General features: G+C 46.8%; 1 protein-coding gene across 4 annotated transcripts in view; it reads right to left on the reverse strand.

Moving 5' to 3' along the window:
* Positions 1 to 1,426: 1,426 nt before the first annotated feature.
* The window catches only part of ILDR2 (immunoglobulin like domain containing receptor 2), a 35,877-nt gene continuing 9,435 nt past the window's right edge, over positions 1,427 to 27,868 (reverse strand). The window contains exons 3-10 of one of the 4 annotated variants that reach the window (XM_026842611.1): positions 27,604 to 27,723; positions 18,015 to 18,071; positions 12,915 to 13,061; positions 11,994 to 12,170; positions 6,686 to 6,799; positions 4,584 to 4,794; positions 3,024 to 3,714; positions 1,427 to 2,188 (exon numbers count right to left, since the gene is read on the reverse strand). In XM_026842611.1, coding sequence (XP_026698412.1) covers positions 2,153 to 2,188; positions 3,024 to 3,714; positions 4,584 to 4,794; positions 6,686 to 6,799; positions 11,994 to 12,170; positions 12,915 to 13,061; positions 18,015 to 18,071; positions 27,604 to 27,723 — 1,553 coding nt within the window. In that variant the 3' untranslated portion in view covers positions 1,427 to 2,152. Of the gene's footprint in view, positions 2,189 to 3,023; positions 3,715 to 4,583; positions 4,795 to 6,685; positions 6,803 to 11,993; positions 12,171 to 12,914; positions 13,062 to 18,014; positions 18,072 to 27,603; positions 27,724 to 27,868 lie in introns of all 4 variants that reach the window. The other 3 variants (XM_026842605.1, XM_026842624.1, XM_026842618.1) reach the window with 3 other exon arrangements.

Genomic DNA, 27,868 nt, shown 5'->3' on the forward strand with positions numbered 1-27,868 from the left:
AGGTCCTACATCTGGGTTGGGGCAATCCCCAGTATCAGTACAGGCTGGGGGCTGGAGCCCCTCCCCTGTGAGGACAGGCTGAGAGTTGGGATTGTTCAGCCGGAGAAAAGAAGGCTCCTGAGAGACCTTACTGCAGCCTTTCCAATACTTAAGAGGGGGGTTTATAGGAAAGATGGAGAGAGACTTTTTACCAGGGGTAATGGTTTTAAACTAAAAGAGGACAAATTTAAATTAGATACAAGAAAGAAATTTTTTCTCATGAGGGTGGTAAGACGTGGCACAGGTTGCCCGGAGAAGCTGTGGCGGCCCCCTCCCTGGCAGTGTTCCAGGCCAGGCTGGACGGGGCTTTGAGTAACCTGGTCTAACAGGTGTCCCTGCCCATGGCAGGGGGGTTGGAGCTCGATGTTCTTTAAGGTCCCTTCCAACCCAACCCATTCTATGATTGTATGCCCTTACAGGCTCATCCTTCTCTGACCAGGAAGACTCAGGACTGGCATTTCCAAAACTACATCATCGCTGGAGGAGCATGGGAACAGAAGCAAGCCATCCCTTCATCAATTCCCCTTTGAACATGAAAACTGCACTGTCATGGCATCTATGGAGACTATTCATCCTCTCCCCTGACCATTCCTGGTGAACTGATCTGGCAAAGAGTAATAAAAAAAAGGATCTATCATCTTTATGGAGAACCACACTGATGTTAACAAATCTTGTGTTCAGAACAGTATTGCCAGAGTGAGCACCTGAGGCCAGACAGCTCCCCACATTTCCAGAGTAACAACAGAGATAGCACTTCAGAGGCTGACAGTGTCCATAACACAAGAGGGCACTAAGTTGTTTCTAGACGTAATAAGGATCAAGACTCTAGACCTTAAAATGTTCCCATCATCTTCCTTCACATTACGATTTTCACAGCTAACTAAAGAAATGACTGCATTATAAATGCTATGAAAACCAGAATGTCAGGCTTTCAAATAGTGTGAGGCAGTCACTTCTAAATTCAGCTGTTCCTGAGACAACACCCACTAAAACCATGTCACAACTGAGGTGGAATGAAATGGTTTTGAGTGTAAAAGGTGTCCATCCATGGTGTTAATTCTTTTCCCACTGCTGTTAGGGCTCTCTCCAGTGTCTGGGAGCAATGACCAGGAAGGATTAACACCAGTACCACAGAATGAAGATCTGCAGCTGCTCTCTTAAGACTTTCCCCTTTTTGCTTCTTTGAAACAAAAAGGCCACTCACTATGCAAAGATGGCTGGTGGTCCTGGAAGCAGAGTGCCAGAAAGGCTAGAGCACTGCTTATGAGATGGTGGAGTAGATATTCCTGCATGAAGCTCTACAGGGTCATAGCTCAGCTGCAAGGAAATGCAACTGTATCAAAACAAATCACAGTTGGGGATGGGGGAAAAACACATCATGCTCTCATCACGATAAAAGCTACTTTGATCCACTTTCAAAACAATACATCAATCTCACCTGCAACTCTCATCACACAATGAACAGAACTAAATATATAGAACAAACCAGCCCATAATTGTCTCTCTCTGTTCAGCCCTTGCCAAAGTAACACCTCATCAGTCCTCTTCTATAGTGTCTTAAAGGATGTAGGTTTTCTTTCACGATTTAGGGCCCAATCGGCTGGAGGCAGCCAGCAGCTATAAGAACAAGGCCTCCTCCCAGCATCAGGATGATACAGAAAAGGCTCAAAGTATAAGCATGGAGACAAATTTGATCCAAACAGAAAACTGAGGAGACAGAGAGAGCAGGAGGAATGCACACAAGCCTCTCTCTGCACATGAGACAGGGCAAGAGGCACAAAGGCAGCCTCATGTATAGTTCAGGGCTGCAGGGACAGTAGGGATGTGGCTGCCTTCCAGCACAGAATGGAGGGCACTGGAAAACACGGTGCCAAAGGCAGCCCTGGCCTCGTTTTCCTGGCAGCCTCCCAAAGCCTCTGAGATCGAGTGCTGTTCACGGGAGTCTGTCTCTTACAAAACCTCTGCTCCCCCAATGAAACAAACAACTGAAACAGTCCATGGCTGATGGCTGCGAAAGGTCACAGAGGCTTGTCTTGCTTGTTGCTCTGTATCTTTTCAACTGCAAGTCACCTCACGGTATCCAGCCCATCAACATGGCATGTCCACAACAACTTCAAACCACAAGGGACATCCTCGTTGGAAAATCGTTCTGAGAGGAAAGAGAGAAGATTAAGGTCAGCAGGAAACCACCCATGGAACAGACGGAGATAGACATAGCTTTGACAGAGACATAACCAAATAGCATCAGCTTTGTCTACTCACACCCCTTTCCTCTCTCACACATGTCACTTAAGCTCAGGCCTAACAGCCAAGCTGCTCTAGTGACACAGTCCCTCTCACAGAGCCGACTTCAGAGAGCTCCTCTTCCCCAGCAGCCATGAATTCATCAGTCCTCACGAGCCCAGACTGTGGCAGGATGTTCTGCACTTGCTGGTACCCAGTGTGAGGAATGCCTTTGGCATTCATGGCCCCTACACGTGCCCATGGGCACACACCCACAGCAGACTGCCATCTCACCCCTTTCAGAAAGAGAAGGTCTCTTACACCATACCTTGCTACTAGACCTGTCTCAGCCCGGAAAAACAGAGCCTCTCATCCCTGATTTCAGAAGGATCAAGGCCAAAGCAATGCGCTGTGATTTCTGTAAGCCTGGGTAAGTTCCCTCCCCTACCAGGATCCTCCTAAAACCTACATAAACTCCCACTTCCGTGGATCACCAGGTCACAGATGCCAAAAACATCCCTCACCTCCCCAGTCCCAGACCCATCTGGCTCTCCTTCCATCATGAAGTCCCATGTAGGAGCCGTTTCCCTTTCTGACCTCCTACACCCACAGTGACTCCTCTGATCTGGAGTTCCCCACACTCAGACTCCAGGCTCTACCCTCCTGGAGAGCCCCTTTGCCCATGAACTCTGGATCATAACCCCTCCCTGGTGGCTCCCCATTCAGCCTATTTGGATCAGGAACACCTGACATGGCCTCACTGTTTTCTTGGGGTCCTTTTTCCTCTTCTTGTCAGAGGCGTTGAGGTAGGCCTGCTCCCTGGCCCTGTACGAAGGGCCTCGGCTCAGCTCCCTCTCGCTGTAGGGGGGCAGGGTGTCCTCCCCTTCCTCCTGCTGAGGCGGTGGTGGTGGCTGCTGCGGCTGCTGCTGCGACTTCTCAGCTTTGTAGGTAGAGGGTGGTGACCAGGCATAGTATGTTCCCCCTCCTCTCTGGCTGGGCTGCGAGCTCAGCTTTGATGGGGTTTCACAAGGGTCACCACTCTCATCGTAGCTCCGAGATTTCCTCTCCAAGACGCTGCTGAGGTAGGAGTGATCGTATTTCTGGCTCCCTCCGGGCGTCCGGCTCACCAGCCTGGGCAGGTGCTTCTCCTCATGTGCTCGTCTCCGGGGTGGGCTGTATGACCAGCCCCGATCCGAGTCCGTCAGCGGCTCTCGGTTCCCTCTGCTACGCTTGGTGTAGTACTCCTCCATGGAGCTGTCCTGGTGGGGCAGCCCACCGCTGCGGCCGCCGTGCGACTCTGACCGCTCAAAACGCCGAGTTTCCTGGCTGTCAGCCCGCCGGGACCGCTGGCTGTAGGACTCTGCAAAGGCTGCCAGCTCATCCATAGAGACAGCCGGCACTCCTACAGAGAAACTCTTACGGGACAGCATCTCAGACTTGGATCTCTGCTGGCTGGAGGAGGGAAGAAGTAGTGTTAGACAGCAGGATTCACCTGTGCTCATCCCCTCAGCTGCCTTCACAGACAGTGGAGGGACACGCAGTCCTGGGGCATGACTCATGTTTTCATCATCTTCTGTAAGAAGAGATGTATCACGTCCTCAAAATATCTGCTTCTCACAGCTTAGTGTGGATAGCTCAGACTCTACATGTCTAACACTACTGCAGAGTATTATTAATTAACCCCAGCATGCACCTCCCTCATCCTCCAGTATGCAGGGCTGGACTTGCTTCTGCTTGGCCCCAGAGCCTGGAGGTGCTTTCTTGCTGGGAAAACCCAAGAACCTAGCTACAGAAGCTCACAGCAGGGCAATTCTGAAGCAGGTTTAAAGACAGAGAGCTGGCACAACAGCCCAGTACTGAGGGAAGGAAATCCCTGCCACTGCCTTCAGGAGACTGGACTGCTGAAGCGAAGGATGTGTTATCTCTCTTCTAGGCACCAGAGTGCCAGTCCTTTAGACCTGGAGTACAGGTCTCGCTGCACCAAAGCACCAAGGTGTGGCTCCTAATCAAATGCACCAGCACTGGGAAGTGCTGGAGAGATCAGGTAGAAATCTCAGGAAAGCACTTGGAGAAGGGTAGCTTGGCTTCCTACTGATCTCAGTTTTACATCCCACCTAGAACAGGGCTGGTACTTAGCTTTTAGGCTTCAGCAGGCTTGTGGGAATCAGATTCATTCCGACCTGAGCTTTCTCTAACCTCTCTGTCCTGCTAAGAAGAACCAGAGCAGCAGAAAATGTAGAAAAGCTACCAGTCCATCTGTCCCTTCCCTTTTCTTTACCACTTTGCCAGATACAGCTGCCTCCCAACATGGCACCCCTCACCTGTGCCTGAAACTGTCCCGCTCGTCTCTGTAATCAGAGACAGCCTGTGATCTTGACGTGCTGCCCCCACCAATCACTCCTGCCCAGTATTCAGGATCACCATCCAGGTCCTCTGCAGGAGGCAGAGGTTTCCTTCGCGCCTGGCGGTACGGCTGCCGGAAGTTCATGTCCTCTTCATGCAAAGAGCTGAGTTCAGAGATGGTGTTGTTATCTGCACGGGAGGTTGCACAAGACAAATGAGATAAGCATCACCTGATAGCATGTATAAGAAGGGAGGACAGAAAGGCTGTGCTGAGCCCAGCTGCAGACTTTTCAGAAAGAAGCTGAGCTGCCCTATGTCAGAAAAAAACCAAAATGCAATCCATCTCCAAAGCCTTGATCAATCCTGCCCAAGACTCCTGGGGCTCAGTTTGGATGCAGAGCTGCTGCTAGAACTACAAGCCTTATGAACTGGTAGCTGGGATATTCTACGGGTATCGCAAATGGCATCAGATGCCCGTGTTCCAGATAACTGAGTTCAGCCTTTGTGCACAAATCCCCCCTCAGCCCTGCTTCGGTAACACACGTGAACTCTCCACCCTCGTGAGGTGGGCATCAAGCTTGGTGGAAGATCACCACAGCAGTTGTGCCACCTCCCCCCTTCCTGGTGTGAGACAGGCTGGCTCTGGATTTGGCCTGACTTGCCCAGCTAAAACAAAACCAACCCCCTCAAAAAAAAGATTAAGAAAAAAGTAAGAGACTGTCTGAATCACCGTCAGTCTCTACCCTGTCAAGCACATTGACATCTGGAGGCCTAACATACCAATCTGGAGAGGTCTTTTTATAGTAAATCTTGTGGGTGGAGAAGACAGTGTGCTCAGCAATGACTGTTTTAGAAGTATATGTAATTTGTTAGTTATGCCTAATCTGTAGAGAGCTTTGATGTAGTGTCATTCCCTAAAGCTTTTACCTTCATTGATTTGCAGGATCTCACGCGTCTGTTTTAAATGAGCCTCTACCAGTGCCTAATGTTGGTTTGCTCTGCGCAGGCTGGGTGCTGCCCGGAGGAACCAAGCCCCCAGCCGGCTGCTCCACACAGAACAGATGGAGGACAAAGAGCAGCACTGCAGGCTCTCCTCATGCACACACCTTGTCCCACCACTGCACCTCTGCCTCCCAATGTGGAAAGATACTCACTTGGGTTTGTATTCTGACATCCATTAAGTGCAGTCTCAGCCTTTATTTAGGGAAATCAAGCTTGCAAGAGGCTATGGGAAGACAGTGAGGAGTTCCACACAGAAGCTCAGTTCTGAGCTTGCATCATGTCCCGATTTACCACCCTCCTCCCCTTCACCTACAGCTGTCCAACTGCCAAGACATCAGAAGCTGGTGAAGGGTCTGGAGCACAGGTCTTATGAAGAGCAGCCAAGGGAACTGGGGTTGTTTAGTCTGGAGAAGAGAAGGCTGAGGGGAGGTCTTTTCCAACCTAAATGATTCTACAATACTCTGATTCAATACTGAAGTGTGTACCACCTCTGATCTTATGTTGACCAGTGCCATAAGATTTGATGGCTTCTTGAGTCTTTCTTGTAGTCCCTACTCCTTCTGCAGGACAACAGCCACTCTAAACTACCTTTCTCCATCCTTCAATCCACACTGTGATCATTGCAGCCCACAAAACACACTTTCAGTATAATCATCCCTCTCCTATTTTGCCATGCTGGAAGTTTACAGGCACCACACTGTAAAGACATACAGGAATTGTGATGACAATATCCCAGCTGTTATCACATCAAAGGCTGTAGAATACGTTGAGTATGGACTTGGCTTTTCAGATGCAAATGATTCCAGTGTTTAATTATCCAAGTGGACAATTTTCATGAGCATTTGAGTATCCCTCACCTTGTTGGTTCTAATTAAGGATTATTAGGTAAGCAGCAGATCCTTAAAATCAGAACATACCTGTAAATGCCTAAAATCTATACTTTATGTGCCCCAAGTACCATATCCTGGACATCATATCCTAGAGGCTAGCTCAAAGGCAAAGCCAGTGAACTTCTATGAATTTACAGTCTTTTTCAGGTCAGTGGGGAAAAAAAAATCAAACTATGCTTGTTTCTCACATCGTTCTCGCATCCTCCTAGCTGGGTCAAACTGAGCCAGTTCTTTCTCGACGTAGTACAGCACCTTCATGGAGTCCCTCTCCTTGTCAGTCTGGATCCTGTACCCTTTGCGCACTGCTACGGAGAGAAGAAAAGCATTAGAGAAAAACACATTTAAGTTCAAGGAGATTTTCCAACAATATTGCTTTTATAGTTGAGGTCACATCTGCAGGCAGGTAGGTTGCATCTTCCAAAACAGAGTGAGTCAGTCCTTGCTTCAGAAGAATTTGTCTATAACGTGGGATGTGAAGTTGTGAGCAGCTGCGTCATTTATAAAGTTTGCAGTAACAGCAAAAATGGTTTGGAAATGCCCAATCTGTACAACCAAATGCATCAAGTGGTGTCATCACCACAGAGTGATTCCACCTCCCACAAAGGATGGCAGAGAGAACAGTAGCACTCATTTCCCCTTCCTCAGCACTACAAAAAGGATTTGTCATGGTAGGAGAGAAGTAGTCCCAGAAGATCAGGCTTCCTCTATGCAGGCGGGGCCATAAGCTCCCCGACTGCAGGGGAAGCAGGTGGCTGAGCATTTGGGAGCTGTCACTCTGCAGGACCACTCCACCCTCCCATCCCTATGAATTCTGCTCACACAGGTTGAAGAGCATGTGGTAGGAGAAGCTCCAGAGAATACAGAAGGAAACACAGGAAGTTCTACAAAGCACATCACGCTGCTTTGAGATTTATACTGAATCCAATGATGGGGCCAATCAGGTCACTGGGTAACTGCGAAACGGCCTGCTCAGGTGTTCTTTACATGCTTTGTTTTACAGGAAAGGTATGTGTTACACATACATTAAGTGCTTGACTCCTGGATTATTTCATTTGCAGGGGAAGTCTGGACAGCTTTTTTGGCTTTTCCATACTCCCATGTGTAGAGAAACAGCCCCTACACACCTGGAGCCAGAGCAGCTCTAACTCTGGCAGGTTGGCTCCACACACACTTTATCTCCCAACCCTACAAGCAGCTTGACTACCTCAAGGTAGGTCTATAGGCAGCAAGCAGAGAACTCCGCCTATCAAGACTCTGAGGAAAATATGGATTTTATAGCAGATTATTTAAGAAAGGTCTCAGTCTGAGGCTATTTCAAGACTGACAGAAACACGGGTCTAAGTACAAAGGAGGACCACAACCCACAAATTCAGCCTCATTAGAGAACTGTCATGAAGACAATTCACGTTAACGCTACAATGTGGAACTTGTCTGCCTTGCAAGGGGTTAGTATGTTCCCTTGAGTGAATACTGCAGTATGGCATGAGTGCTCCTCTTGTGGCATGATTTAAATACTTGCACGGTGGTTTTGAGCCAACCTGTTCTGTTTTATCCCACAGCCCAATACAGCAAGCTACTGACATATGGGTTTGGTAGTACGTTGCATAGTATATGCACTGCGTGGGCTGAACAAGGACTTGGCAGAGGTATTCTTAGGCACCTTCTGTCCTAGAGTGCTATGCATGTGTCTGTGCACTATTAAATAACCATGCTCTGCTTCAGAAATGGCTGTGCCATAGAAATGGGTAGAATGATTCCTGTCATAATCCCGCAAATTGCTTCAGGACAAAAGGTCTTTACTGTGGGTTTTGACTGTACACATGTAAGGGAATTAACTACATCCTGAAGTATTACCTTGTGTATCTGTACTTGAGAAAGGTATTAGATGCTAAAACATAGTATGGGTCTATCAAGGTCCTGCTTTCAATGTGTCTCCAGACAGTTTAGGTGACAGCAGTCTGGACTTCTGCTGTGTTTTATTATCCCCACAAATGTGTGCACAATGATGGCAAGTCACAGAACACAAGGAGCCCTGCCTCTGCCTTCCCAAGTGGAAGGCCATCACGTCTCTTGAAGGGAGGTTGCTGCTGTGAGGGGGGCTGGACTGACTGGCCTCAGAAGCGATGACTCCTGCTGCACTGCACAAGCAACAGCAAGGCGAGTTCTCCACTTCACCTCACCATCGTGGCTGACCTCTGTCTGATACCTTGCCAGGAAAGAGGCTTCTCGCTATTCTTTCTTCTAATGTGTCTACCAGGAGCTCAGCTAAGCTGCCACTTCATTTATACAGAAACCAGCAAACAATCTATCAGCAGGAAATGACCCTGACCTACTAATAACCTTTGGGGAACTTGAACAAGCAGCTTCCAGACTCCCCAGAGTCTCCTCAGTCTTCCCAGAGCCACTACTCACACTGAGGCTGTACCAAATATCTATTTGGGCAACATCTATAGCTCCTGGAACTGATGGAGAATTAGCTAGGCTTCATGCTAGCTTCATGCTCGACTTGCTATTGCAGCTGTGTATCAAAAGGCAAATGAATTTCTTGGTTAATTCTGTAAGCAGTAGAAATTAACTTTGGATTTAAATCTGCAAAGATGACAGTGAGCAGCTCGTATTTTCCACTATAGATGAAGCATATTTTGTCTCTAAATTTATTTATTAAATACTTCTTACCATGATACTGAATGTTCAACTTAATAAATCTCTTTATTATTCCTTCATGTGAGAACCAAAGATATTATTGCTTCCTCCTCACACCCTTCTTCATCTGTAAACTGCCATAACCCTTTAATAAGGTCGGAATATTTTTAGGCCCATCTTAATTAAGGGAATAAAGATGCAGAGATATTAACCACTTGTCCAGAACCATACAATGAAGTCAAAGGGACACTGAAGTCAAAGGGAGTGGAACATTCTTCCCTGTTAGACCATTTTTTCTTCTCCTGAACAGTTCATAAATTTCTAATGTTTAATTTGCATTTAATGAGACACTTTTTTTAATATTCTGTGGGTGGAACCAAGTCAGCCAAAACTGTAAGCTGTTTTTGCTCCCCAGAAAGGACAGCACTACTGTTTTTTCAGACAAGTGTGGTTAGGAAGTAAATGATGTCTCAACCTTATGCACTTTCTATATTAAAGGTCTAGAGTCCAGCTCTCAGATCAAAAGCTTCCCTGTGTGCATGGTTTAAAGAATCTATACAAGAGTCTCCAGGTAACGACTGAATTTAAAATAGACAGAGTATACATGCTAACTTCTGTGTTGCCAACACTTCTAAATAAAAGAGCTGAAAGTTTGTGGGGTTTTTTCCCTATTCAGCTCTAAGTTTAGGATGCAGTTCCAGGCTTCACTGGAGCTCTGTCACATGGCTTTTATGTAACCTTAGACAAATTTTCTAAATATCATGCCTGAGTTTGCTCACTAGATCACCTCACAGGGGTCATTTATAAGCACAAAAACTATCTAGGGCAAAGGCTATCCTTTTTAGCCTGGCACCCAGGACTACAGAATCCTCCAGTCTCTGTCCCCCAGCACTTCTGATCCCATTTTTTTAAATGAACTTGACAGAAAGACAGAAGTCTCAAAGATACCAAGTTTCAGATCAGACCTGCTACACTGGCTGCGTGGAGGAAACAGAGACCATAATTAGTGCTCCTTCTGAGAAAAGGACTTTATTATAAACTCAAGCATTACCTGTTTTGTTTAGCTTGCTGTCTGGCCTACCAGCAAATGAGTAGCATGGAACAGCCACATAACGTTTTCTCTTCTACAGCCTGTAATTAGGGGATATTCTGGCATTGTGGAGGACCGAACAGAAATGGAACAGGGTGCAGGGTATCACCCTTCCTTAGCTCCACAGTTCAAGGAACACCTTGAACAACAGGTGCATGATCTAAGGGTTTCTCCGTAATACTGCAAAAAAAAATTAATTAAAAATAAGAAAAGCTTAAGAACCTCTATTCTATTGCCACAGCAGTTAAAACTCTGTAATAATGGTTTTATTTTCCATACATAGTATTTCCTGTCAAGTCCTGAGTTGAGGGATTAAGTCCCACCAGCTGATTTGGATTATATAATAAATGCATCTTTTTGCGTAATTAACATGGGATGTTAAAAGCCATTCCATGTGGTTACCAAACACATCCACAGTTTTTCATTCTGCATTTGTGCTCTGTTAGTAACATACAGCAAAGACAAGACTGGGGTTGTGATCTGACTTAAAAAATCCCTAGAGTTCCTGTGGCCAACACCACACTCTGCATGCACTAACATTTTTCACAGGAGAAAAAAACCTAAGTGCTGGGCTGTCATTCATCATTTTCTGACAAAGGTTTTTGAATTGGATACATTCTGCTTTGGATCAGTGATTGATTTATTTCCTATTTCAAAATGCTCCATTGCAGAGCTCTGTCTGATTTCAGTGAAGAAAAAAAGGTATGATTGTTGAGGGAAAATAATTCCAGAAAGGTTAATATACTGACTGGGGCAGCGGAAGGATGTGTAGTGTTGTTCCAAAACCTTAATTACTTGATTATGCTACTTGATCTTGTCTTTTTGGAAGTGTCTTATCAACACACTGTCATGAACAAATTTAACAATTGATAATTAGCGTGGTGCTTTGAAATCAGACATGTGGCTGGATCAATGGCAAACATACTGTGTCAGTATGGTGACTCTACGTTGGGGAGAGTCACTTCTGCTGCAGTGTGTTTGAATTTAGACAGCCACTCTGATCCTGAAATGCTAGCATGTGGCTAAATAGCTGCCCTCTTTTTCCTTGATGGCAGCTTTCTTTGCAGCAGGAGAAGTGACCCTCACCAAGATAGAGTCATCTTCTTGATACTCTATGTCTGACATTGATCCACAAGTCCTTTCTAGTTAGAAGCCTTTTATCACTCCCATTTCACAAATGCAAAGGCTGAACATAAAAAAGTGACCTACTGACTTCTGTAAGATAGGGGGGAGGGGGCCCAGCCCCAAATGCTTATGGACAGCGATACCGAGGGAGCATGTCCCTGTGCCCAAAATGCCATGGGGACAGTAAAACATGCTGCAGCAAAAAACTGCTGCCAGAGGGCAAGCAGTGCCCTACAGAGGGTAGGAAGAACAGTTTACCAAGAGAGAGCAGCTTGCAAGGCATCAGCTCTAAGTGGAAAATGGCCACCACCTCTGCTCCTCTGAAATAATCTTCATCCTTCTGTCCTCTGCAAGTAAATGTTTGCAGTAGTAATGAGAGGGATCCTGGGCATGAACTTGGCCTTCCATTCCCTGTTGACCTAATTAGGCACCCACAAACTGACACTGTGCTGATGGTACTAGAAAAGTTGGACCATGTGGCCCTGAGGGATGCAAACATCATTGTCAGAGCCAGGATTAAAATGCAATTTTCTCTGTTTCTTCTGTTCATACCACTCTGTCAGTGACAATCATTCCTCCCTTTCCCAGCCCTGCTCCCAGTAAAAGGACTGAAGGTTGTGCTTAGCACTGCAAATTACCATTTTGGCTTCCTCCGCTGGAGTCACTTGGGGCTAAGGGAGGGGGGTGTGACTTATCCCTCAGCACCGCAGGAGAGGGGACACCAGCTACAGGAACACTGGGTATGTAGTATGGACCGGGCATGGTAGAGACTGCGGGAGGGTACCCAGCTTTTGCTGCTTTGCCGGCTACATACACTGAAAAAGAAAAAGTAAAAGTCAGCATCACACCAGCCTCCCATGGACCCACACGGCACGTGGCCAAAACTTGGACATCACCAACACTGGTGACAACACAGCAGGAGACAACTGGACAAATGAAAGGACAAGGACCAATCTGAATTTCTCTAAGCATCAAAGGGCACTGAGGGGAATCTGAGAAGTGAGAAGTGCACATGGTGGGTCAGATGAGCATTGCAAGATGCCCAGCAACCAAAGGACATTCAGCGTGTTACAGCCGGTGTTACCACTGCTGTGATTCAGTGGCAGTTTGGCTTTAAAAACAATGGATTACTCAAGTAGCAGGGACGAGGCTCATCAAAGTTGACAGTCTGCCTGAGCCTGACCAGGAACCTTGCTGGGCTGCGATGATTTTGCACTGTTGCAGAGGGCAGCTGCTTTGGACTGCCAGGAACAAACCTCCCAAGACTCTTAGCTCTGACCCACAACATCCACTGACACAACAGCTCTGGAAGGGGAGCATGACACTTTGGAGGAGCAGGCACAGCTGCCAAGGCAGGGAGGGTTCGCGGAATTACATTTGTAATTAACTTTGAGCACTCAACCATTGAGCAATAGGTCAGATGTTTCACCCCCTAAGAACTAGTTCTTAGTCAAGCAAAGTGCTCAGGGCAAAGGATCAATATAAGCAGATTCTCAAGTTCTGCTAGGGAGCAGATGTGTATGAGAAGATTTGCACCAGGCTTGGACAAAGTCACTTACGTGCCCGGGGACAGCAGCAGGACTCAGGACAGCAGGGGCAGCGGACGTAACAGCAGCAGCTGTGTGGGCAGCACTGGCACCAGCAGATCCCAACCAGGAGGAAGAACAGGAACGCCCCCAGGATCACCAGGCCTACAAAGACCCACTCTGGAAAACAAGGGGAGAAAGAGAAATACTTACAGGACTGCAGTCATCATGGAAGGGAACATCAGCAACCTCCTCCCAGGGGAGAGCAAGGGGCAAAACAGATAGGTGAATAATAGGAGTGGACTCCCTGCGCGTCTAGGACTACGTCCCCCTCTGCATCGAAGCAGAAACGGCACATGACAGTGAGAAATGGCGCTGCAGAAACGTGGTCCCTTCTTGCGATGTCTCTGGCTGGCTGAGAGGCAACCAGCACAGAGGTGGGAGCTCTGGTTCCCCAGCACAGAAACCCTTCAACCCACAGCAGACCTGTACAAATGCTGCAGGACATGCTCTATTAGCATTTGGATCTCATCAAAGACTCATTCTTCCTGGGCATGTTCATGCCCTGCTTGTGTGTTTGTTCCCTACCCACATTCTAGTTTTAATGGGACAAACGATGGTGAAAAGCACGCTAAAAATAGTTCCGTAAATGAGCCAGGCCTGCCCCTTCGCAACTAGGCCCACGCATGCAATTATTCTTTTGAATGTGCCGAACGAACATCCTATTCAGGCGCTGCAGGCTAGCCAGGGAACCTAACAACCGCTTTTTTTCTTTATCCTGCTGAAGCCTCACATGATGTCTGCTGGGCCTTGAAAGGGAGTGGCTGAAAACGCCCTACAAGTGAAAGCACAGAAGAGCTGCTCCACAAAAACCAGGATGGGGTTTGAATGGGAAGGGGAGTGAGAAAAGGTTTCTCAAACTGCTGCTGGAAAATCTGCAGTGGCAGCAGCTGTGGTGGAAGCAGGTGCCCAGCCCACGCAGGGGCAGGTCCCAGCTCTGCATCTGGCCACCTTGCAATCTACCAGGGATTGCGTGCACAGGGCCACACCTACTGTCACATGGGGATTCCCTGGATTAAGGAAATGGTCAGTGAACACGTCCGGACCTGCATATGAGTCAAAGCAATCCCAAGCACAAATACAGGCTGGGCAATGAGTGGACTGAGAGCAGGCCTGAGTAGAAAGACTTGGGATATTAGTGGATGGAAAACTACTATGAGCCAGCAATGTGTGCTTGCAGCCCAGAAAGCCAACCACATCCTGGGCTGCATCAAGAGAAGTGTGGCCAGCAGGTCAAGGGAGGGGAATTTCCCCCCCTCTACTACTCTCTTGTGAGACCCCACCAGCAGTGCTGTGTCCAGCTCTGGGGCCTCCAACATCAGAAGGACATGGACCTGCTTGAGCGGGTCCAGAGGAGGCCACGAAGATGCTCATGGGGCTGGACCACCTCCTCTGTGAGGACAGGCTGAGAGAGTTGGGGTTGTTCAGCCTGGGGAAGAGAAGGCTCCGGGGAGACCTTATAGCGGCCTTCCAGTAATGAAAGGGGCTACAGGAAAGGTGGGGAGGGACTGCTGATCAGGGAGTGTAAGGATAGGACAAGGGGTAATGGTTTTAAACTGAAAGAGGGTAGATTTAGATTAGATATAAGGAAGAAATTCTTTCCTATGAGGGTGATGAGGCACTAGAACAGGTTGCCCAGAGCAGCTGTGGCTGCCCCCTCCCTGGCAGTGTTCCAGGCCAGGCTGGACGGGGCTTTGAGCAACCTGGGCTAGTGGAAGGTGTCCCTGCCCATGGCAGGGGGGTTGGAACTAGGTGGTCTTAAGGTCCCTTCCAACCCAAACCATTCTATGATTCTATGAAGTGTCAAGATTCTGAATGTATAGAAGGCTTGAAGTTGGTTTTACATCAGAGAGATGCACCAACCTATCTAGAAGTCAGACCGCAGGCGAGGAGACTCCAGGTGTACCCAGGCAGTTATTCAACCAACTTGGAAAGACAGTAAGAAAGCAATGAAAAAAAGCAGTAGACCACTGTTTCCAAACAGAAATCCAGTGCTCACTAAGGGGTCTCCTGGTACGTTATTAAGATCAAGAAGTATTGATACAAGGATTGCAATGTGAGTACAAAATCACACTGGAAAAATAATGCACCTCTCACCTGCATTGCTAAGCTGCAAAGTTGAGGAAAAACATTCCCCTTGGAACAATCAAAACAGAAGTTTTTCCTAGTTCTTAATAAAATGCAAAACTAAGAAATGTAATTTTTGATTCACCCACATAATTCTATTTGTACAAAAGAAATTCTTCACTTTGTTGCAGTTTTCCTTAAGTCTTTTACAAACAATTCTCTTTTTTAAATGCCATTTTTAAACTAAAAACTTAAAATTTCCTTAAAAAAATGTCAGTGAAAGATCTGGCATTTACAAATCAAAACATTTCAGAAGTGTCAAGTGAAACATTTTATATTTTTTGAACATTTTATTTCTTTTTTGGCTGAAACAGATGAATTTCGTTTAAATTTGCAGATAATTTTGGTCCTTGTGGAGTAATTTTTTTTTTAATGAAGTTACTATATGCTGAGAAAAAATCAGCTAATGAATAAGGAAATGTCTGGAGGGAAGCATTCATGAATGAAAAAGTAAGAGCTGAAAGGAGACTACTGATACAGTTCCTCAAGCGCCAGTTCTACAAGCTATCTTGTTTAATATTTTCATGAATGACCTTGACACAGAAAATAGGAATGTGTTAATGTATTCTGAGGGTAAGAGGCAGGGAAGCATTGTCACTAAAGATGAAGACTGGGATATGTTACAGAAAGGGCCAGTTGTCCTTGGGCTTACAACAAGAAACAGGAAAATGCAGCAATATACTGAACTTCAAGATATGCAGCAATACTTTCAAGGTCACATGTTCAAAGATTAAAAACAAATTCTGTTTTTCACAGGACTTCATTAGTTGAAAAGATCCGAAAAACAAGAGAAATGATCCAGTATACTATTCCATCCTAGGACAACTGGGACCACTTAAGCAATACAGCCACAAAAATGGCAAATGTAATCTTATGCCCAATAGAGGAGGAATTTCCAGAAGCGTTAAGGAAATATTAGTGCCATCATACAAGGTCTCCATATAACTTCATCTGAAGTTACTGATGTTATACAGCTCTGGTCATCTTTGTACAAGAAAAGATGAATTCAGGGATTTGAGGGGATGAAGGGACTCAATAGCCTGCCTTGCAGCAGGAGAGCTGAAGCTTGCTGCATTAGTCTATTAAAAAGCACATCAAAAAAAAGTGATCCAATGGGAGAGAGAAAGGCTAAACCCAGCCCTCTCTCAGGATAGTAAGCAGGATAGCGAGCCAGACTATCCTTTCCCATCCTTCCTAATATATGCCAATCCGAGCAGGGCAACAGCTCCGGGGCTTTTTCTTCTGTCGTGTTCTCATCTTGCTCTCCATGACCATCACTGACTGACACAGAGATGGCCGTGAAACAGCATCACATGACAGAAGTGCCTAGCCACAGCCATGCACTGAAGCTCAGGTGTCAGATCTCCAGAGCTATTAGTGAACAGTTCACAACCACTCCATAAAGGATAAAAGCCTGGTAGAGGAAAAAAACAAACAGCAAGTCCATTTTATCTGTGGTCTCTTTGAAAACGTTCTAGGAGTACAAAAGGAGGTCAGGTTAGTAAGTCCATTGCACATTGCAAGATACTCACTCAGTACCGGGAGTGGATGTTTGAAATCAGTGTCCCACTCACAGGGACCTATGAATCGGGAAGAATTTTACCTCATGGGAAGTTAGACCATTTGCTTCTCTGATGAGGTTAAGAAAAAAGCAAAACAGCCCGTTGGCTTCTCCTTTACGCACAAAACTGGGATTCAACCAGTTCCAGATACAACTGTGTAACCCTGAGATTCAAATGACTACCAAGCTGAAATGCTGTGTCCCCTCGCTGCCTGTAAACTACTGTTCTGTTCTTGCAGGAGCACCTGCTTTTCTTTATTCAGGTAACAGGCAATGCTAACAGCTGAAATGGGGTTTGCCGCTGCCTTTTACACTTTCTTGTCGTTTATACCCATGCAGTGGGGGTACCAGAAAGCTACCTAGCCAATACACAAGAACTTTATACCCAGCCAATAAAACTGTAAATAGTGGGGAAAAAGAAGCGTTAGGCAACACAGAACCAACCTCTGTCTATGCTGAAAAGACCAATCCCTCTCCTGCCATGCTGAACTTCCAGGAAGCTTTGGGTTACACTGGAGGCGGTGGAGTGTCTGTCTTCTCTCTGTTTGCATCTTTGGGACAGACTTGAAAATAACTTCACACATTTATGTGGAGTTGCATTTTTGCACAAACGTGTGAAAGAAACACTGCTTGGGCACCATCAGGGGATGATCAGATGACTCAAGGGCTAAATGTTCTCACAGCTTTTCCCTTTCAAGGACAATCTGTTGCACAGTCTCTGTTTCCTCTGCAAGGAGTGCCAGAACTGGTGGCTCTCATTAGTTTGGCTATAGCAAGGGATCTATCATGGGCACAGAGCTCTCATGTCTGTCCAACCACCTGGTGTTACCTAGATAATGCCCTGGCCACGCAGCCCAAGAGGGGTTGTGCACTGATGGGTTGCTAACCAGTGCTCTGTTTCTAGCACCTCCTGTACTACCATCTGTGGTGATGGCTGTAACGGTACCCGCAGGACAGGGTCTGGGCAGCGGAAGTTCCTGCTGCACAAGAGCAGCTGACGTACATAGCCATAGGGGCACACAGGGCTGCCAAGGTCTCGCAGGCTGGAGAAGCGTTACCTTTGTGCCGGCAGGGGGAGAACAGAGAGCTTGACATAAAACCTCCCCTGAACAGCGCTGGCATTTCTGCCCTCACATGGATTCTGGCATGGCATCAATCATCTCTGTATGTTGGCTCCCAGCATAGCCATTCCTCCCCCAAGCCCCAGCATGAGCACTCTCAGATCTCAACCCAACACATCTCTCCAGTAAGCAATAGGCTTTTCTCTTTTTATACCCAGATAAAACACACTTACGAATGAAACATACACCACAGAGATGCTGCAGAAGGATAAACAGACAAGATGACAGAGGACTGGGTGATTGAAAGGTGAAATGACTGAATACCTGGCATAATCTCCACAGCAAAACTGGGCAAGAGATCAGCAAGCAGCCCTGTCCTGCCTAGAAAAGACAGAAGGAGGAGAACAAGGAGAGAGGTTACTGCAGGAAAAACACACTCCCCAGCCCCTGCTTTAGGCTCCAGTCCCCTTCCTCATCAGCCCACTTGCACTGTTAAGTGAATTCCTATCAACCATAGATGTCATCCTGCTCGATGTCTGGTGTCTGCCTCTGCACTTCTGCCATTTCTGTGTCCTTGCATTTTATCTTTATCAGCAGAGCTGGGGGGAAAGAATCTGGAACAGAGAGCTTCTCCAATCTAGGCACAAAATGAAAAGAAGAGGGAGGTCCCCTTGGCGTGGTTACATCGTAACATCTTTGGAGTTATGTTCTACACATGCAGAAAGCTCCTGGAAATGCACAATAGCCCTCAAACAGAAGGATTCAGTTTACTGTCAAAATGTACTGATGTAGTTTGGATGGATGTGAAATATCTTTAACCCAAGGCCCTTGACAAGTCAGGCACATGCATCCAACACCTGTGGGTGATCCTCTCCATGTGGGGCTTTGCAATTGCAAAGACAGCCCCAGGAAAGGAGTCTTGAAGCATGACTGTGAGTATGTGCTACTTGTTTCAAGATGCATGAGCAACTTGGTGAGGTTGTGTGATATAAGGCCAACTCTCAAGTGAAGCAAACCAACCAGGGAAGAATTCGTGTAGAAATCTGTAGAATCACTTTGCAAAATTAAAAAAAAAAGAGCAAGTAAACTTCTAATTTGTAACTGAATACAAACAAAATCCAAGCCCAAAGGCAGCTTGGTACCTATCTGTTTTGGCACTGAATGTCTGGAATATTTCTAACACACAGCAAACATCCTGCATGGTGTTCAGCTATAATTTACACACACCTGCGCATCGCAGAACTGCCCTATGTGCAGCTGTGCTGCATACTCTTCCATGTAGCACCAGGATCATGCTAGGTGTTTTAAAGACATGCACAAGGTAGGAGAGCTGCACTCTGAAGAGAGACATATATTGTGAATATAACATAAGCAGCTACAGGTAAGCCAATGCAAAAGTGGTATAAAGCTACCTTTAACCTCCCCACATGCCCTTGAGGTCCTGCACTAAGCAGCACTCAGACACAATGACGAACTGGATCCCAAGTTCCTTGGCCTCTAGTCTGTCCTTGAAGCGTGTTATAACGAAACTCCCACTGTGCATTTTTTCTCAGTGCTTCAGCAGAGGTTCTGTAGAGATCAAAAATCCACAAGGATGCCTGCTGGAGCCACAATAAACATACTCTGAATGCAGGCAGTGCTTTGCAACCAGTTGCAACTCATCAAAGCTGTCTAGTACTCACAGTAACGCCATCGTGATGAGGTGCTCCTGAAGCCTTAGCAAAAGATACAGCGCTGATCCTTCAGATAATTTACTACTTTGAAGGGGGACTCTTGCCATCAGTCTACTGCAACATTTTCATCTACATATACAAAGAGTTTCATGACATTCTTAGCAGTCCATTTTCTGAAAGAATCAAGTGTCCAAACTGCTCACAGCTAGCTTGTTACGGGAAAGTGCTCACGTACGCTTTCTGCTCACGAGATACAGGTACATATGCAACATATGTGCGGCTTAAGTCTTCAGTGCCACAAGCAGGCTCCAAACACATGCAACAAATGTATGCTTTCTGTCACAGTATGATAGATTTACATTACGTTCCACATGCATATTAAATATATTCCTTATTTTCCCAGCATGCAAAAAAGATATGCAATTCTTCCACAGGTCTTTGTGTGCGTATGTGAGCAATGTACACGTGAACCACATGCACGCAAAGTACACAGGCAGACACAGGCGTGCAGCTTGCCTCTCATATTATCATCTCCACACAAGCTCACATGGAGCCCTAGTCTGAGAGCAGACACAAACGGACAAACAGCTGGAGGTACAGAGCTAATTTAGGGATGGAATTTGTGGTACCAGAGGTAAGGGCGTGACTCCTATAAAGAATGGAAGCTCCATCTCTTGAGTCCAAATAGGTGCCTGTTTTATTTTGAACCTACTCACAGAGCCCTAATCCCTGCTAATGCTGGGTCTTATGGGATCAGGAGGCATCACATGTTCAAGAGGAAAGAAGCATCCCTCAGAAATAAATGACTGAGAACTTGGTAACTCATTGCAAAGACAGCCAAAACAGTTCCTCTAAGCTACCTACGAGCAGTCAAGTATTTCCCTGCTTGTGCAGCCTCGTTCGGCTCTCCTGAATATCTGCTTGAGGAATTTGCTTCCGTTGCCCTGCCAGCAAGCCCCGGAGGCCCCAGAGCCACCAGTGGGGAATGCACAAAGCCTGGGAGGACCGAGGCAGCAGCGAACCCGACCCCAGCTCAGCCTGAACTCTGCCGCTGTGACTAGTCCAGCTGACAGCCAGCAAGCAAAAAGCCTGCCTCTGGACTGCTGTGCCCCCAGCAGCTTTCAGCGCACCCCAGCTCTCCCCCATCCCTGTCCTGGGCCAAATTAATTCACTGATAACCCTTCTCCACACCCTGCACTTCCCCCTTAGCGGGAGAAGCCAACAGGAGGGGGCTGCCCGCCGCCACGGCTGCCTCACGGTTGCCACAGCAACGGGAGGCTCCCGCCGCTGCCCCTCAATGAAGGCGACTCTCCTCTGGCTGCCAGCAACAAGTGGAGCACAAGCTCCCGGCAGCCGGGGGGTGCAGGGACAGGACGGCTCAGGGGTAGCGAGGGCCGACACTGACTCTCGCCTGCCTGGCCTGTGCAAGCCTGGCCCGGGCCTGGGTGCACCCTAAATCCAGGCGGTAGCCAGTCGAGGGGGCCCGGGGTGTCACACAGTGCCCGAAGCTGTGGCAGAGAGCAGGGTTTCAGTGAGCCAGGCTGCCTTTTGGACCCACGGCTGAAACACCTGCCAAGAGGCAGCCACAGCACCCATGGCCAGTGCCCTCCCTGGCTCTCTATGCCCAGGCTGCTCCTGCCATGGGTGTTAAGCTCACTTCACTTCTCTCGTTTGTTTTTTTTTTTTAAGAAACCTTTAAGGTGGAGGGCTGGGGCTAGATAGCAATCGGTGAGGAGAAAACAATTTTGTAAAACATCCTGCCAGGAGACCATCTGGCCACACCACCTCTGTATGGTGGCTCTGCCTGCCTGAGAAAGAGGACAGCAGGCACTCCAAGATACAGCTGCTGGGCACGGCTGCCAAGTTGCTGCTCTGTGTCCCCACCCGCAAGGGCTACCTGTCCTCTGTGCAAGCTCTCACCCAGCAAGACACTCCAGGGGAAAGAGGGAAGAGATGATGGCCGCATTTACCAGGGTTGTTCCGGGTGGCTCTGCTGGGGCTAGGAACTTGTCCTCATTCCAGCACGGATCTGGGACACACTCCTGTCTCTATTCTCACTGTGTGGCTGTGGGGCTTTACCCACGCACAGTGGCCTCTCGCCAGGCACCCCACAGGGCCCAGACCCCAGCCAGCCTTGAAGCTTGTGAGGCCCCAGTCTGCACTGGCAGAGTGCAGGAGGAGGAATGGGAGAGGAAAAGCTGAGGGGGTGCAGAGCAGCTCCAGAAGGTACAGAGATACAGAAGAGGCAAGTGAGGACAGGAGTTAATACACAGGAGGCAGGCAGGTGACAGAGTGAGAGAGCAAAAAGCAGCAGATCTGGGAGGACCTGGAGTCAAGCAGACAATTAGCAGACAGTCTGCAAAGAAGAGACACAAAAATAATTAGGGTAAGTGGTACAGCTGAAAAGAAATGATGACATGAATAAAGCAGGCACAGGTGCACTCAGGGTAAATATGGGAACATGGTAAATACTGGCAATTGCATAAATGTGAAAAATATTGGGTAAATATGGGAATAACTGTTGGTTTCCCTGTTGAGGGCTGCCTCCACAGCACTACCTGCAGCAGTGGGATCACGGGAGGCAGCAGCTACAGAGGAAACTATTTCTTCCGCAGTGGCAGAAAAATTTGCCAAGGTGTGCCACAGCAAGAGACCTCTGGCATGGGACACTGCCCTGAGGGGAGGATGGAAAGCACCAGAGAGGAAGAGTGGCCCTTGTAAATCAGATACTTTTCCAAGGAAGCTGCTGTGAGATTTATTGGGAGAGCATGGCTCTCCAGTGAGTTCCTCCATGCTCCCTCTGCTCGGAGTAAACTTTATTCTTTCTTCCCATCCTTCTCTTCAATTGGAGGGAGAAACAGCAGCAGCCCTTCTTGGAGATCAAAGTTTTAGCAGGCAACAAAGACCTCCAAGGAGGCTGTTGCCATAGCTACCTTAGTAATGGAGGTCTTTTAATCACACCAGTCTCCTTTGTAAGCAGCGTGTGGCTGTCTCTGGCAAATAAGGAGGAAAAGAGGGGTAAAAAACCTTGGCAACAAGTAGCACTTCTAAATAGTGTGAAATAAATAACTAGGAGTAGGCTGGGCTAGGACGAGGGAGATTGGACCCAGATTACAAAGGCGGCAGCACAGTGGTCCGGGGCAGAGCAGCAGTGCCTAGCAAGGACAGGACAAGCACTCTGGGGGTGGACGGATGCCAGCAGCCTTACTGGCATCAGTGCCTTTCCTGAATTTTTAAGATGAGGGCTCGCGTGCCAGTCACTTCCTTCACCTGCTGGCTCTACCCGCCTTTGGTCACGAAGGTGCAGCTCAAGGTCGGAGAGCCCTCGCCGTGAAGTTGCTTAGAGACACCTCCCTGGCTGAGATCTGGCCCTCTCATCCCCAACACATGGCCAATAGCACTGACATCTCTGCCAACTGCTGTGACCAAGTACTGCCTCGGATGCTACTGGCAGTTTTTCAGCAAAACAGAGCAAAATCCTAAAACCATCATCTTGCAAGGGAAAATTTTGCCAAGAACTTTTCCATCTCTGAAACAACATCCACTTTTATAACACAGTCTCTCCTGGCACACAAGAGACTCCAAACCTGGCTATATTTATACCAGCTATTGAGTCACTTTGCTGAGTAAAAACTGTCTTATTAGCATTGCACACCATATACACACACCCAAGTAGAGATTTATCCTCTCTGAAGCCCAATGCATGTCTCTAGTAGTACATTAATTAATGTGCAATATGCTGTGTGTATATGTATCTAGGTTCTTTCCTACCTATGGGTGTTAGACTTGATAAATTTTGGGTTTAGCCTATATCGATGCTGGCTAGTAATACGAACTACCAAAGGTGTCAGTTTACCAATGTTAAGAAACTAACAAAAACCTCAAGTGCTAATTGCTGTTATTTAAAGCGTAAGGAGGTTGAAGCTGAAGCTTCTAAAAGATTAATTATAAAACAATATTTCCTTAATATATCATTTATGCAGTATTAGCTGAATTTGATGGAGGAAAAAAAGCAGGTGATAGCTGTCTACCAAAGCACATGGGTCACTAACCAAAGTACCAAACCAACAACTTGGATGAGTGGATCACTTCCCTGCTTTTTCCAGGAACTTCAAACATCCTTGGGAATTGAAGCCACTGTTGCACGAAGCATGTCTAAGCTATGCAAAATCTTGTAATGCAAACATTGCCGAGCTTGTACAGACCTACGCGTTTCAGGGTAGCCAGCTGTCCCTAGCTATACCTACAGCCATCGCTCTAGAGCTGTACCAGCTTGGGAAGGGAGCAGTATAGCTGCTTTCACAGCACCCTGCCCCGATTAGTAAATTCTGGCTCTCGGAAAGGCTTACTGGGTTACATGCAATCCCCTGCAATTAAGCTAGACTGCTTTCTGATGGGAGCTGGGTCACATGAAGCTAGGATGGGGGATCCGCTGACACTGCTCGGTACTTCTGATTCCAAGGTTACTGCAGGCACCCTGCATCCACTGCGCTGGCACACTTGCAGTTCCCTTCAACAAAGGTTGCAATGAATGACTTTACTGAAGCCCACTGACATGCTAATAGAAAACACAGTGCACAAGGGCTACAAATAACAATTTGATTAACAGCACTGTCTGTGTTTCAAGCAGGACACTCAGATGCTAGCTACTAAGGTAGAAATGTAGACTTCCTTAAATTTATGATTTAGCCTTTTTGATTCAATCACATTAGTTCTAAAAAATAAAAATGTATAAAGTTGCAAATGGATTCCCCCTGTAATGTCAGCGGATCCCCCTGTAATGTCAGCAATGGGTTCTACATTTCTAGTAAAACACTAGAGTGCAGAGAGCATCACTTGACTCTTGTTGTGGAATTCCAAAGCTTCTGCTGCAGTAGAAGCAGAGTTCATACAGTTTCCAGCATGCAAGACCTGGTCAGAGATTCCAAATGCCACCAAAATACAAATATTTATAGAAGTGTAATAGTACATTTTGATTTCAATTCTCTCCTTATTCTACAGAAAGTTCACTACCAGCCAATCTCCTCATGTGTTCCTGAGGCACAGAGGTAACTATCCCTCTTACCTTGCCTGCACCAATTCTGTTAGAGACGGTTAAAGTCCCTGACTAAGCAAAACTGACTGAATGGTCTTTTCAGAAAAGCACTTAAGCACATGCTTAACATCATGTATGCTTTATAAATCCTATCAGCTTTGCTGAGCACAATTGGATATAAATAAATGCTTATATGCTTCTCTGAAATAGGCCTGAAATGAAGACAACACATGGGATTCTCTGATGCTACCTAAAGTTGTCCAGTCACTTCATATGTCAACATGACATGTCCAGGTGACAAAACAACATGCAATCCCATCATGACCCAGGCTGACTGGCTACTTAAGACTTCACTCTAAGTCTCTGGGATTGCTTCTCTAAGAAAAAAGGAATACTGTAATACTGGCACAGGTTGCCCAGAGCAGCTGTGGCTGCCCCCTCCCTGGCAGTGTTCCAGGCCAGGCTGGACGGGGCTTTGAACAACCTGGGCTAGTGGAAGGTGTCCCTGCCCACGGCAAGGGGTGGAACTAGATGGTCTTTAAGGTCCCTTTCAACCCAAACCATTCTATGATTCTATGATAATTTGCTCAGGGTTTGGATTTTGCTCCAAGTTGTGATAAAGCAGCTTTTGACCAACTTTTAATGGTTCAATTCACTGTAGAAGAGAAAGGTTCTTCCACTTCTAGCTAAGCAAATTTCCCTTAATTTATTGAAGCTATTAGATATCTACCATTTTCGCCTCTCAGACCTTTCAAGGTTTCTGTGTGGTATTAAACTGCCCTGTCCAGCAGTCTCTTTCTCGAACCTAAACACACCTTTCATCTTCGCATTAATATGAAACCACTAGAAGGGATATTTTCCTATTTCCTTTTCCATTCTGATTTTTCTGTTTTCCCCCACTGATAACATGAGTGGGTAGAACCTCTGCTCTGTTCAAAATTTTAATCTATGCTTAAATAATGCCGCAGCCCCCAAATAAGCATTGTAAATTATATTTGAAAGACCACTGTTAACAAGGAGCAAACAGCAACATGCTCTGGGAATCACAGTGTCTCTTGCAGACACTACTCCTCTACTGCTCCAACCACTATAACAGGGAATCTGGGTTCCACCCAAAGAGTAGCAAACAGCAAAACAATAAACAAAACCCTTTTACAACGTGTCCCCTAGGACTGTGGTATTGCTTCAATCTACATCTGTACTCACTGTCTCCCTCCAAGCAGTGGGATGGAATAAAAAATGTCCCAGAAGACACCAGAATATTAAGAAATGGTATTTTCACCACTGGCTGGCTCTCTCCTTTAGCCATCAATGGGGAGGTAAAGGAAAAGGAAGAAAAAATACCAGCAAAGGCAGAAGGAAAAGACTAAGGTGGGAACGGGAAGGAAGGAAAATGGGTAGGTAACCTGGAATTGCTCCGTAAGCTGGAATGTTGCCTCCGTACACACTACCCAGGAAAAAAATACACACAAGCTGTGCCAAACAGCATGAGGCAGAACAAAGTATGCCCACGACAAGTATGCTTTCATGCTGCTGCCAAACTTAGCAGAGTGCTGCATAAAGTGCAAGGTCAGACCCACAAGCTGTAGTGAACAGAAAAGCAGATGTGGTCAAGATAACACAGCCTAAGCCATGTGTCTCCTCCCAACATAACCACAACGAACAGGCCATGGACATCATCAAGTCAGCTTCAGGAGGGAATTTCTTTGTTTTCCCCCCAATAGTCTTCCGTACACACTGCAAAACAGATTCTTTCTGTTACCATGGTGCTGTTTCATCACTGGTGTCTGAGCACAGTTGTAGACACACATAAGAGGAAAACACCAAATCCTGGACAGAAAGGTGAAGAAGGGACAAAATTCAGCAGCCCATTACCATGCAGCCACAGACAGCTCCTCTGGAGAGGCTACGTAACAGCTACAACTGCCACCAGGCAGCGATAACCTCAGCTGAACTAACACACGTCAGTCTTGGGCCTGTTATTAACTAGCATATGACACACAGTCACAATGTGGATTTAGACAGGGGTATGACACTGTTTTCAGGAGGGACCCATTCGCCAACTGTCCATTGCTTGGCTGACATCTGAAGGAAGGAGGGGAGGTAATGGAACTGTTATAGTCACTCACCCTTTCAATCTGGTTTACAGCTCCAAATATAAATGACAGTTAAATTTTGACCCTAGTCATGAGAGCAAGGGCACTTGAGGGACATGTTCTATCATACACCTCTACATATCACCTATAGACCCAAGCTTTTTAACATTTCCTTCACAGGCTGTACAGAACTTGTACACCCAAGAACCATGCAAGGATGCTGACCAAACACCTGTGTCAGCAGGTCTTAACGTAAGTTGGGAAAAACTCATCTTACTCTCCTGGGGCAGTCTAGTGGTGAAGTACTACAGCTGGCTCAAGGCAGTGTCAACAAATGTCCCTGAAAGGCCCATTCCACTCTGCTTTTCTCCCCTAGCTGGGACAGGTGCCCTTACAGTGAGCTGGATTTTCGAAGCCATCGCTGAAAGATAACCCTTCAAATAGGAAAGAAACTGATACTGCTCACCACACTGCTCAAGGGAGCTTGAGAGAAACAGAGCCAAGCACATACACCGCAGAGAGGACAGGTCCTTTCAGTGGCAGCACCAGCTTAGACCTGATCAAGGTGACTGTGAAACTGCACCTCTAACTGGACAAGTATAATTAGGCAGACAGAAATATCTCCCAAACTGACACACTCAAGCAGATAAGCACCATGCCTCTTGACATCCTCACAGGTCAGAAGAGCGGGGTGAAGGGTATGTCAAAAGACTGCAAAAAGCATGCAATTTCACGTCTTCTGGGTGTCTATTTTTACAACTCTGTCTCAAGTGCTCACTATGCTGCAAGTTTATTGTTTTATGCCTTAAAAACAAGGGTTCTGACTTTCCACAGCCTTGCACTTTCTGTAGTCATTTACGCCTGTGTAACGTGTGAGCAGTGTGGGTGTAAACATTACTATTCTGGTTTGGTAGTGTTTGCCACCCACTTTGCCTAGGTGTGAATGACTGCACAAGGTGCAAGGCAATGGTGAAGGTACTGAGGAGACTGTTTCACATAGATCTTACACCCATAGTAATATGGTGCACAGATATGTAGAGAGAGCAAGAGAGCAGAAGGAGAGATACATCAGCTACCTGCTGAAAATGCAATCTGGCAAAAGGGCTTACCAAGCACAAGCAGCTCCACCGACTCTTCATTCTTGCCCTCCACATCGTCTGGTGTGATAATAAGGCAGTAATAGAGCCCACTGTCTCCCCACATCAACTTCCCAATCTGAAGGTCTGCATCTGAAAGGCAAAAAAGAAAAGTCAGGCTTTCTCTCCAACATCTACAGCAAGAGTGAAGTGCTGAAAGCACTGGGTCTGTCTCCGTGTCCCAAATCCATTTCATTTCCTTACTAAGAGGAGGGGTTAACCTTATCCAGAATATCAC

Source organism: Athene cunicularia, assembly GCF_003259725.1.
Source record: "Athene cunicularia isolate RWA chromosome 1 unlocalized genomic scaffold, athCun1 chr1_part1, whole genome shotgun sequence".
In the NCBI taxonomy this organism is placed as follows: Eukaryota; Metazoa; Chordata; class Aves; order Strigiformes; family Strigidae; genus Athene; species Athene cunicularia.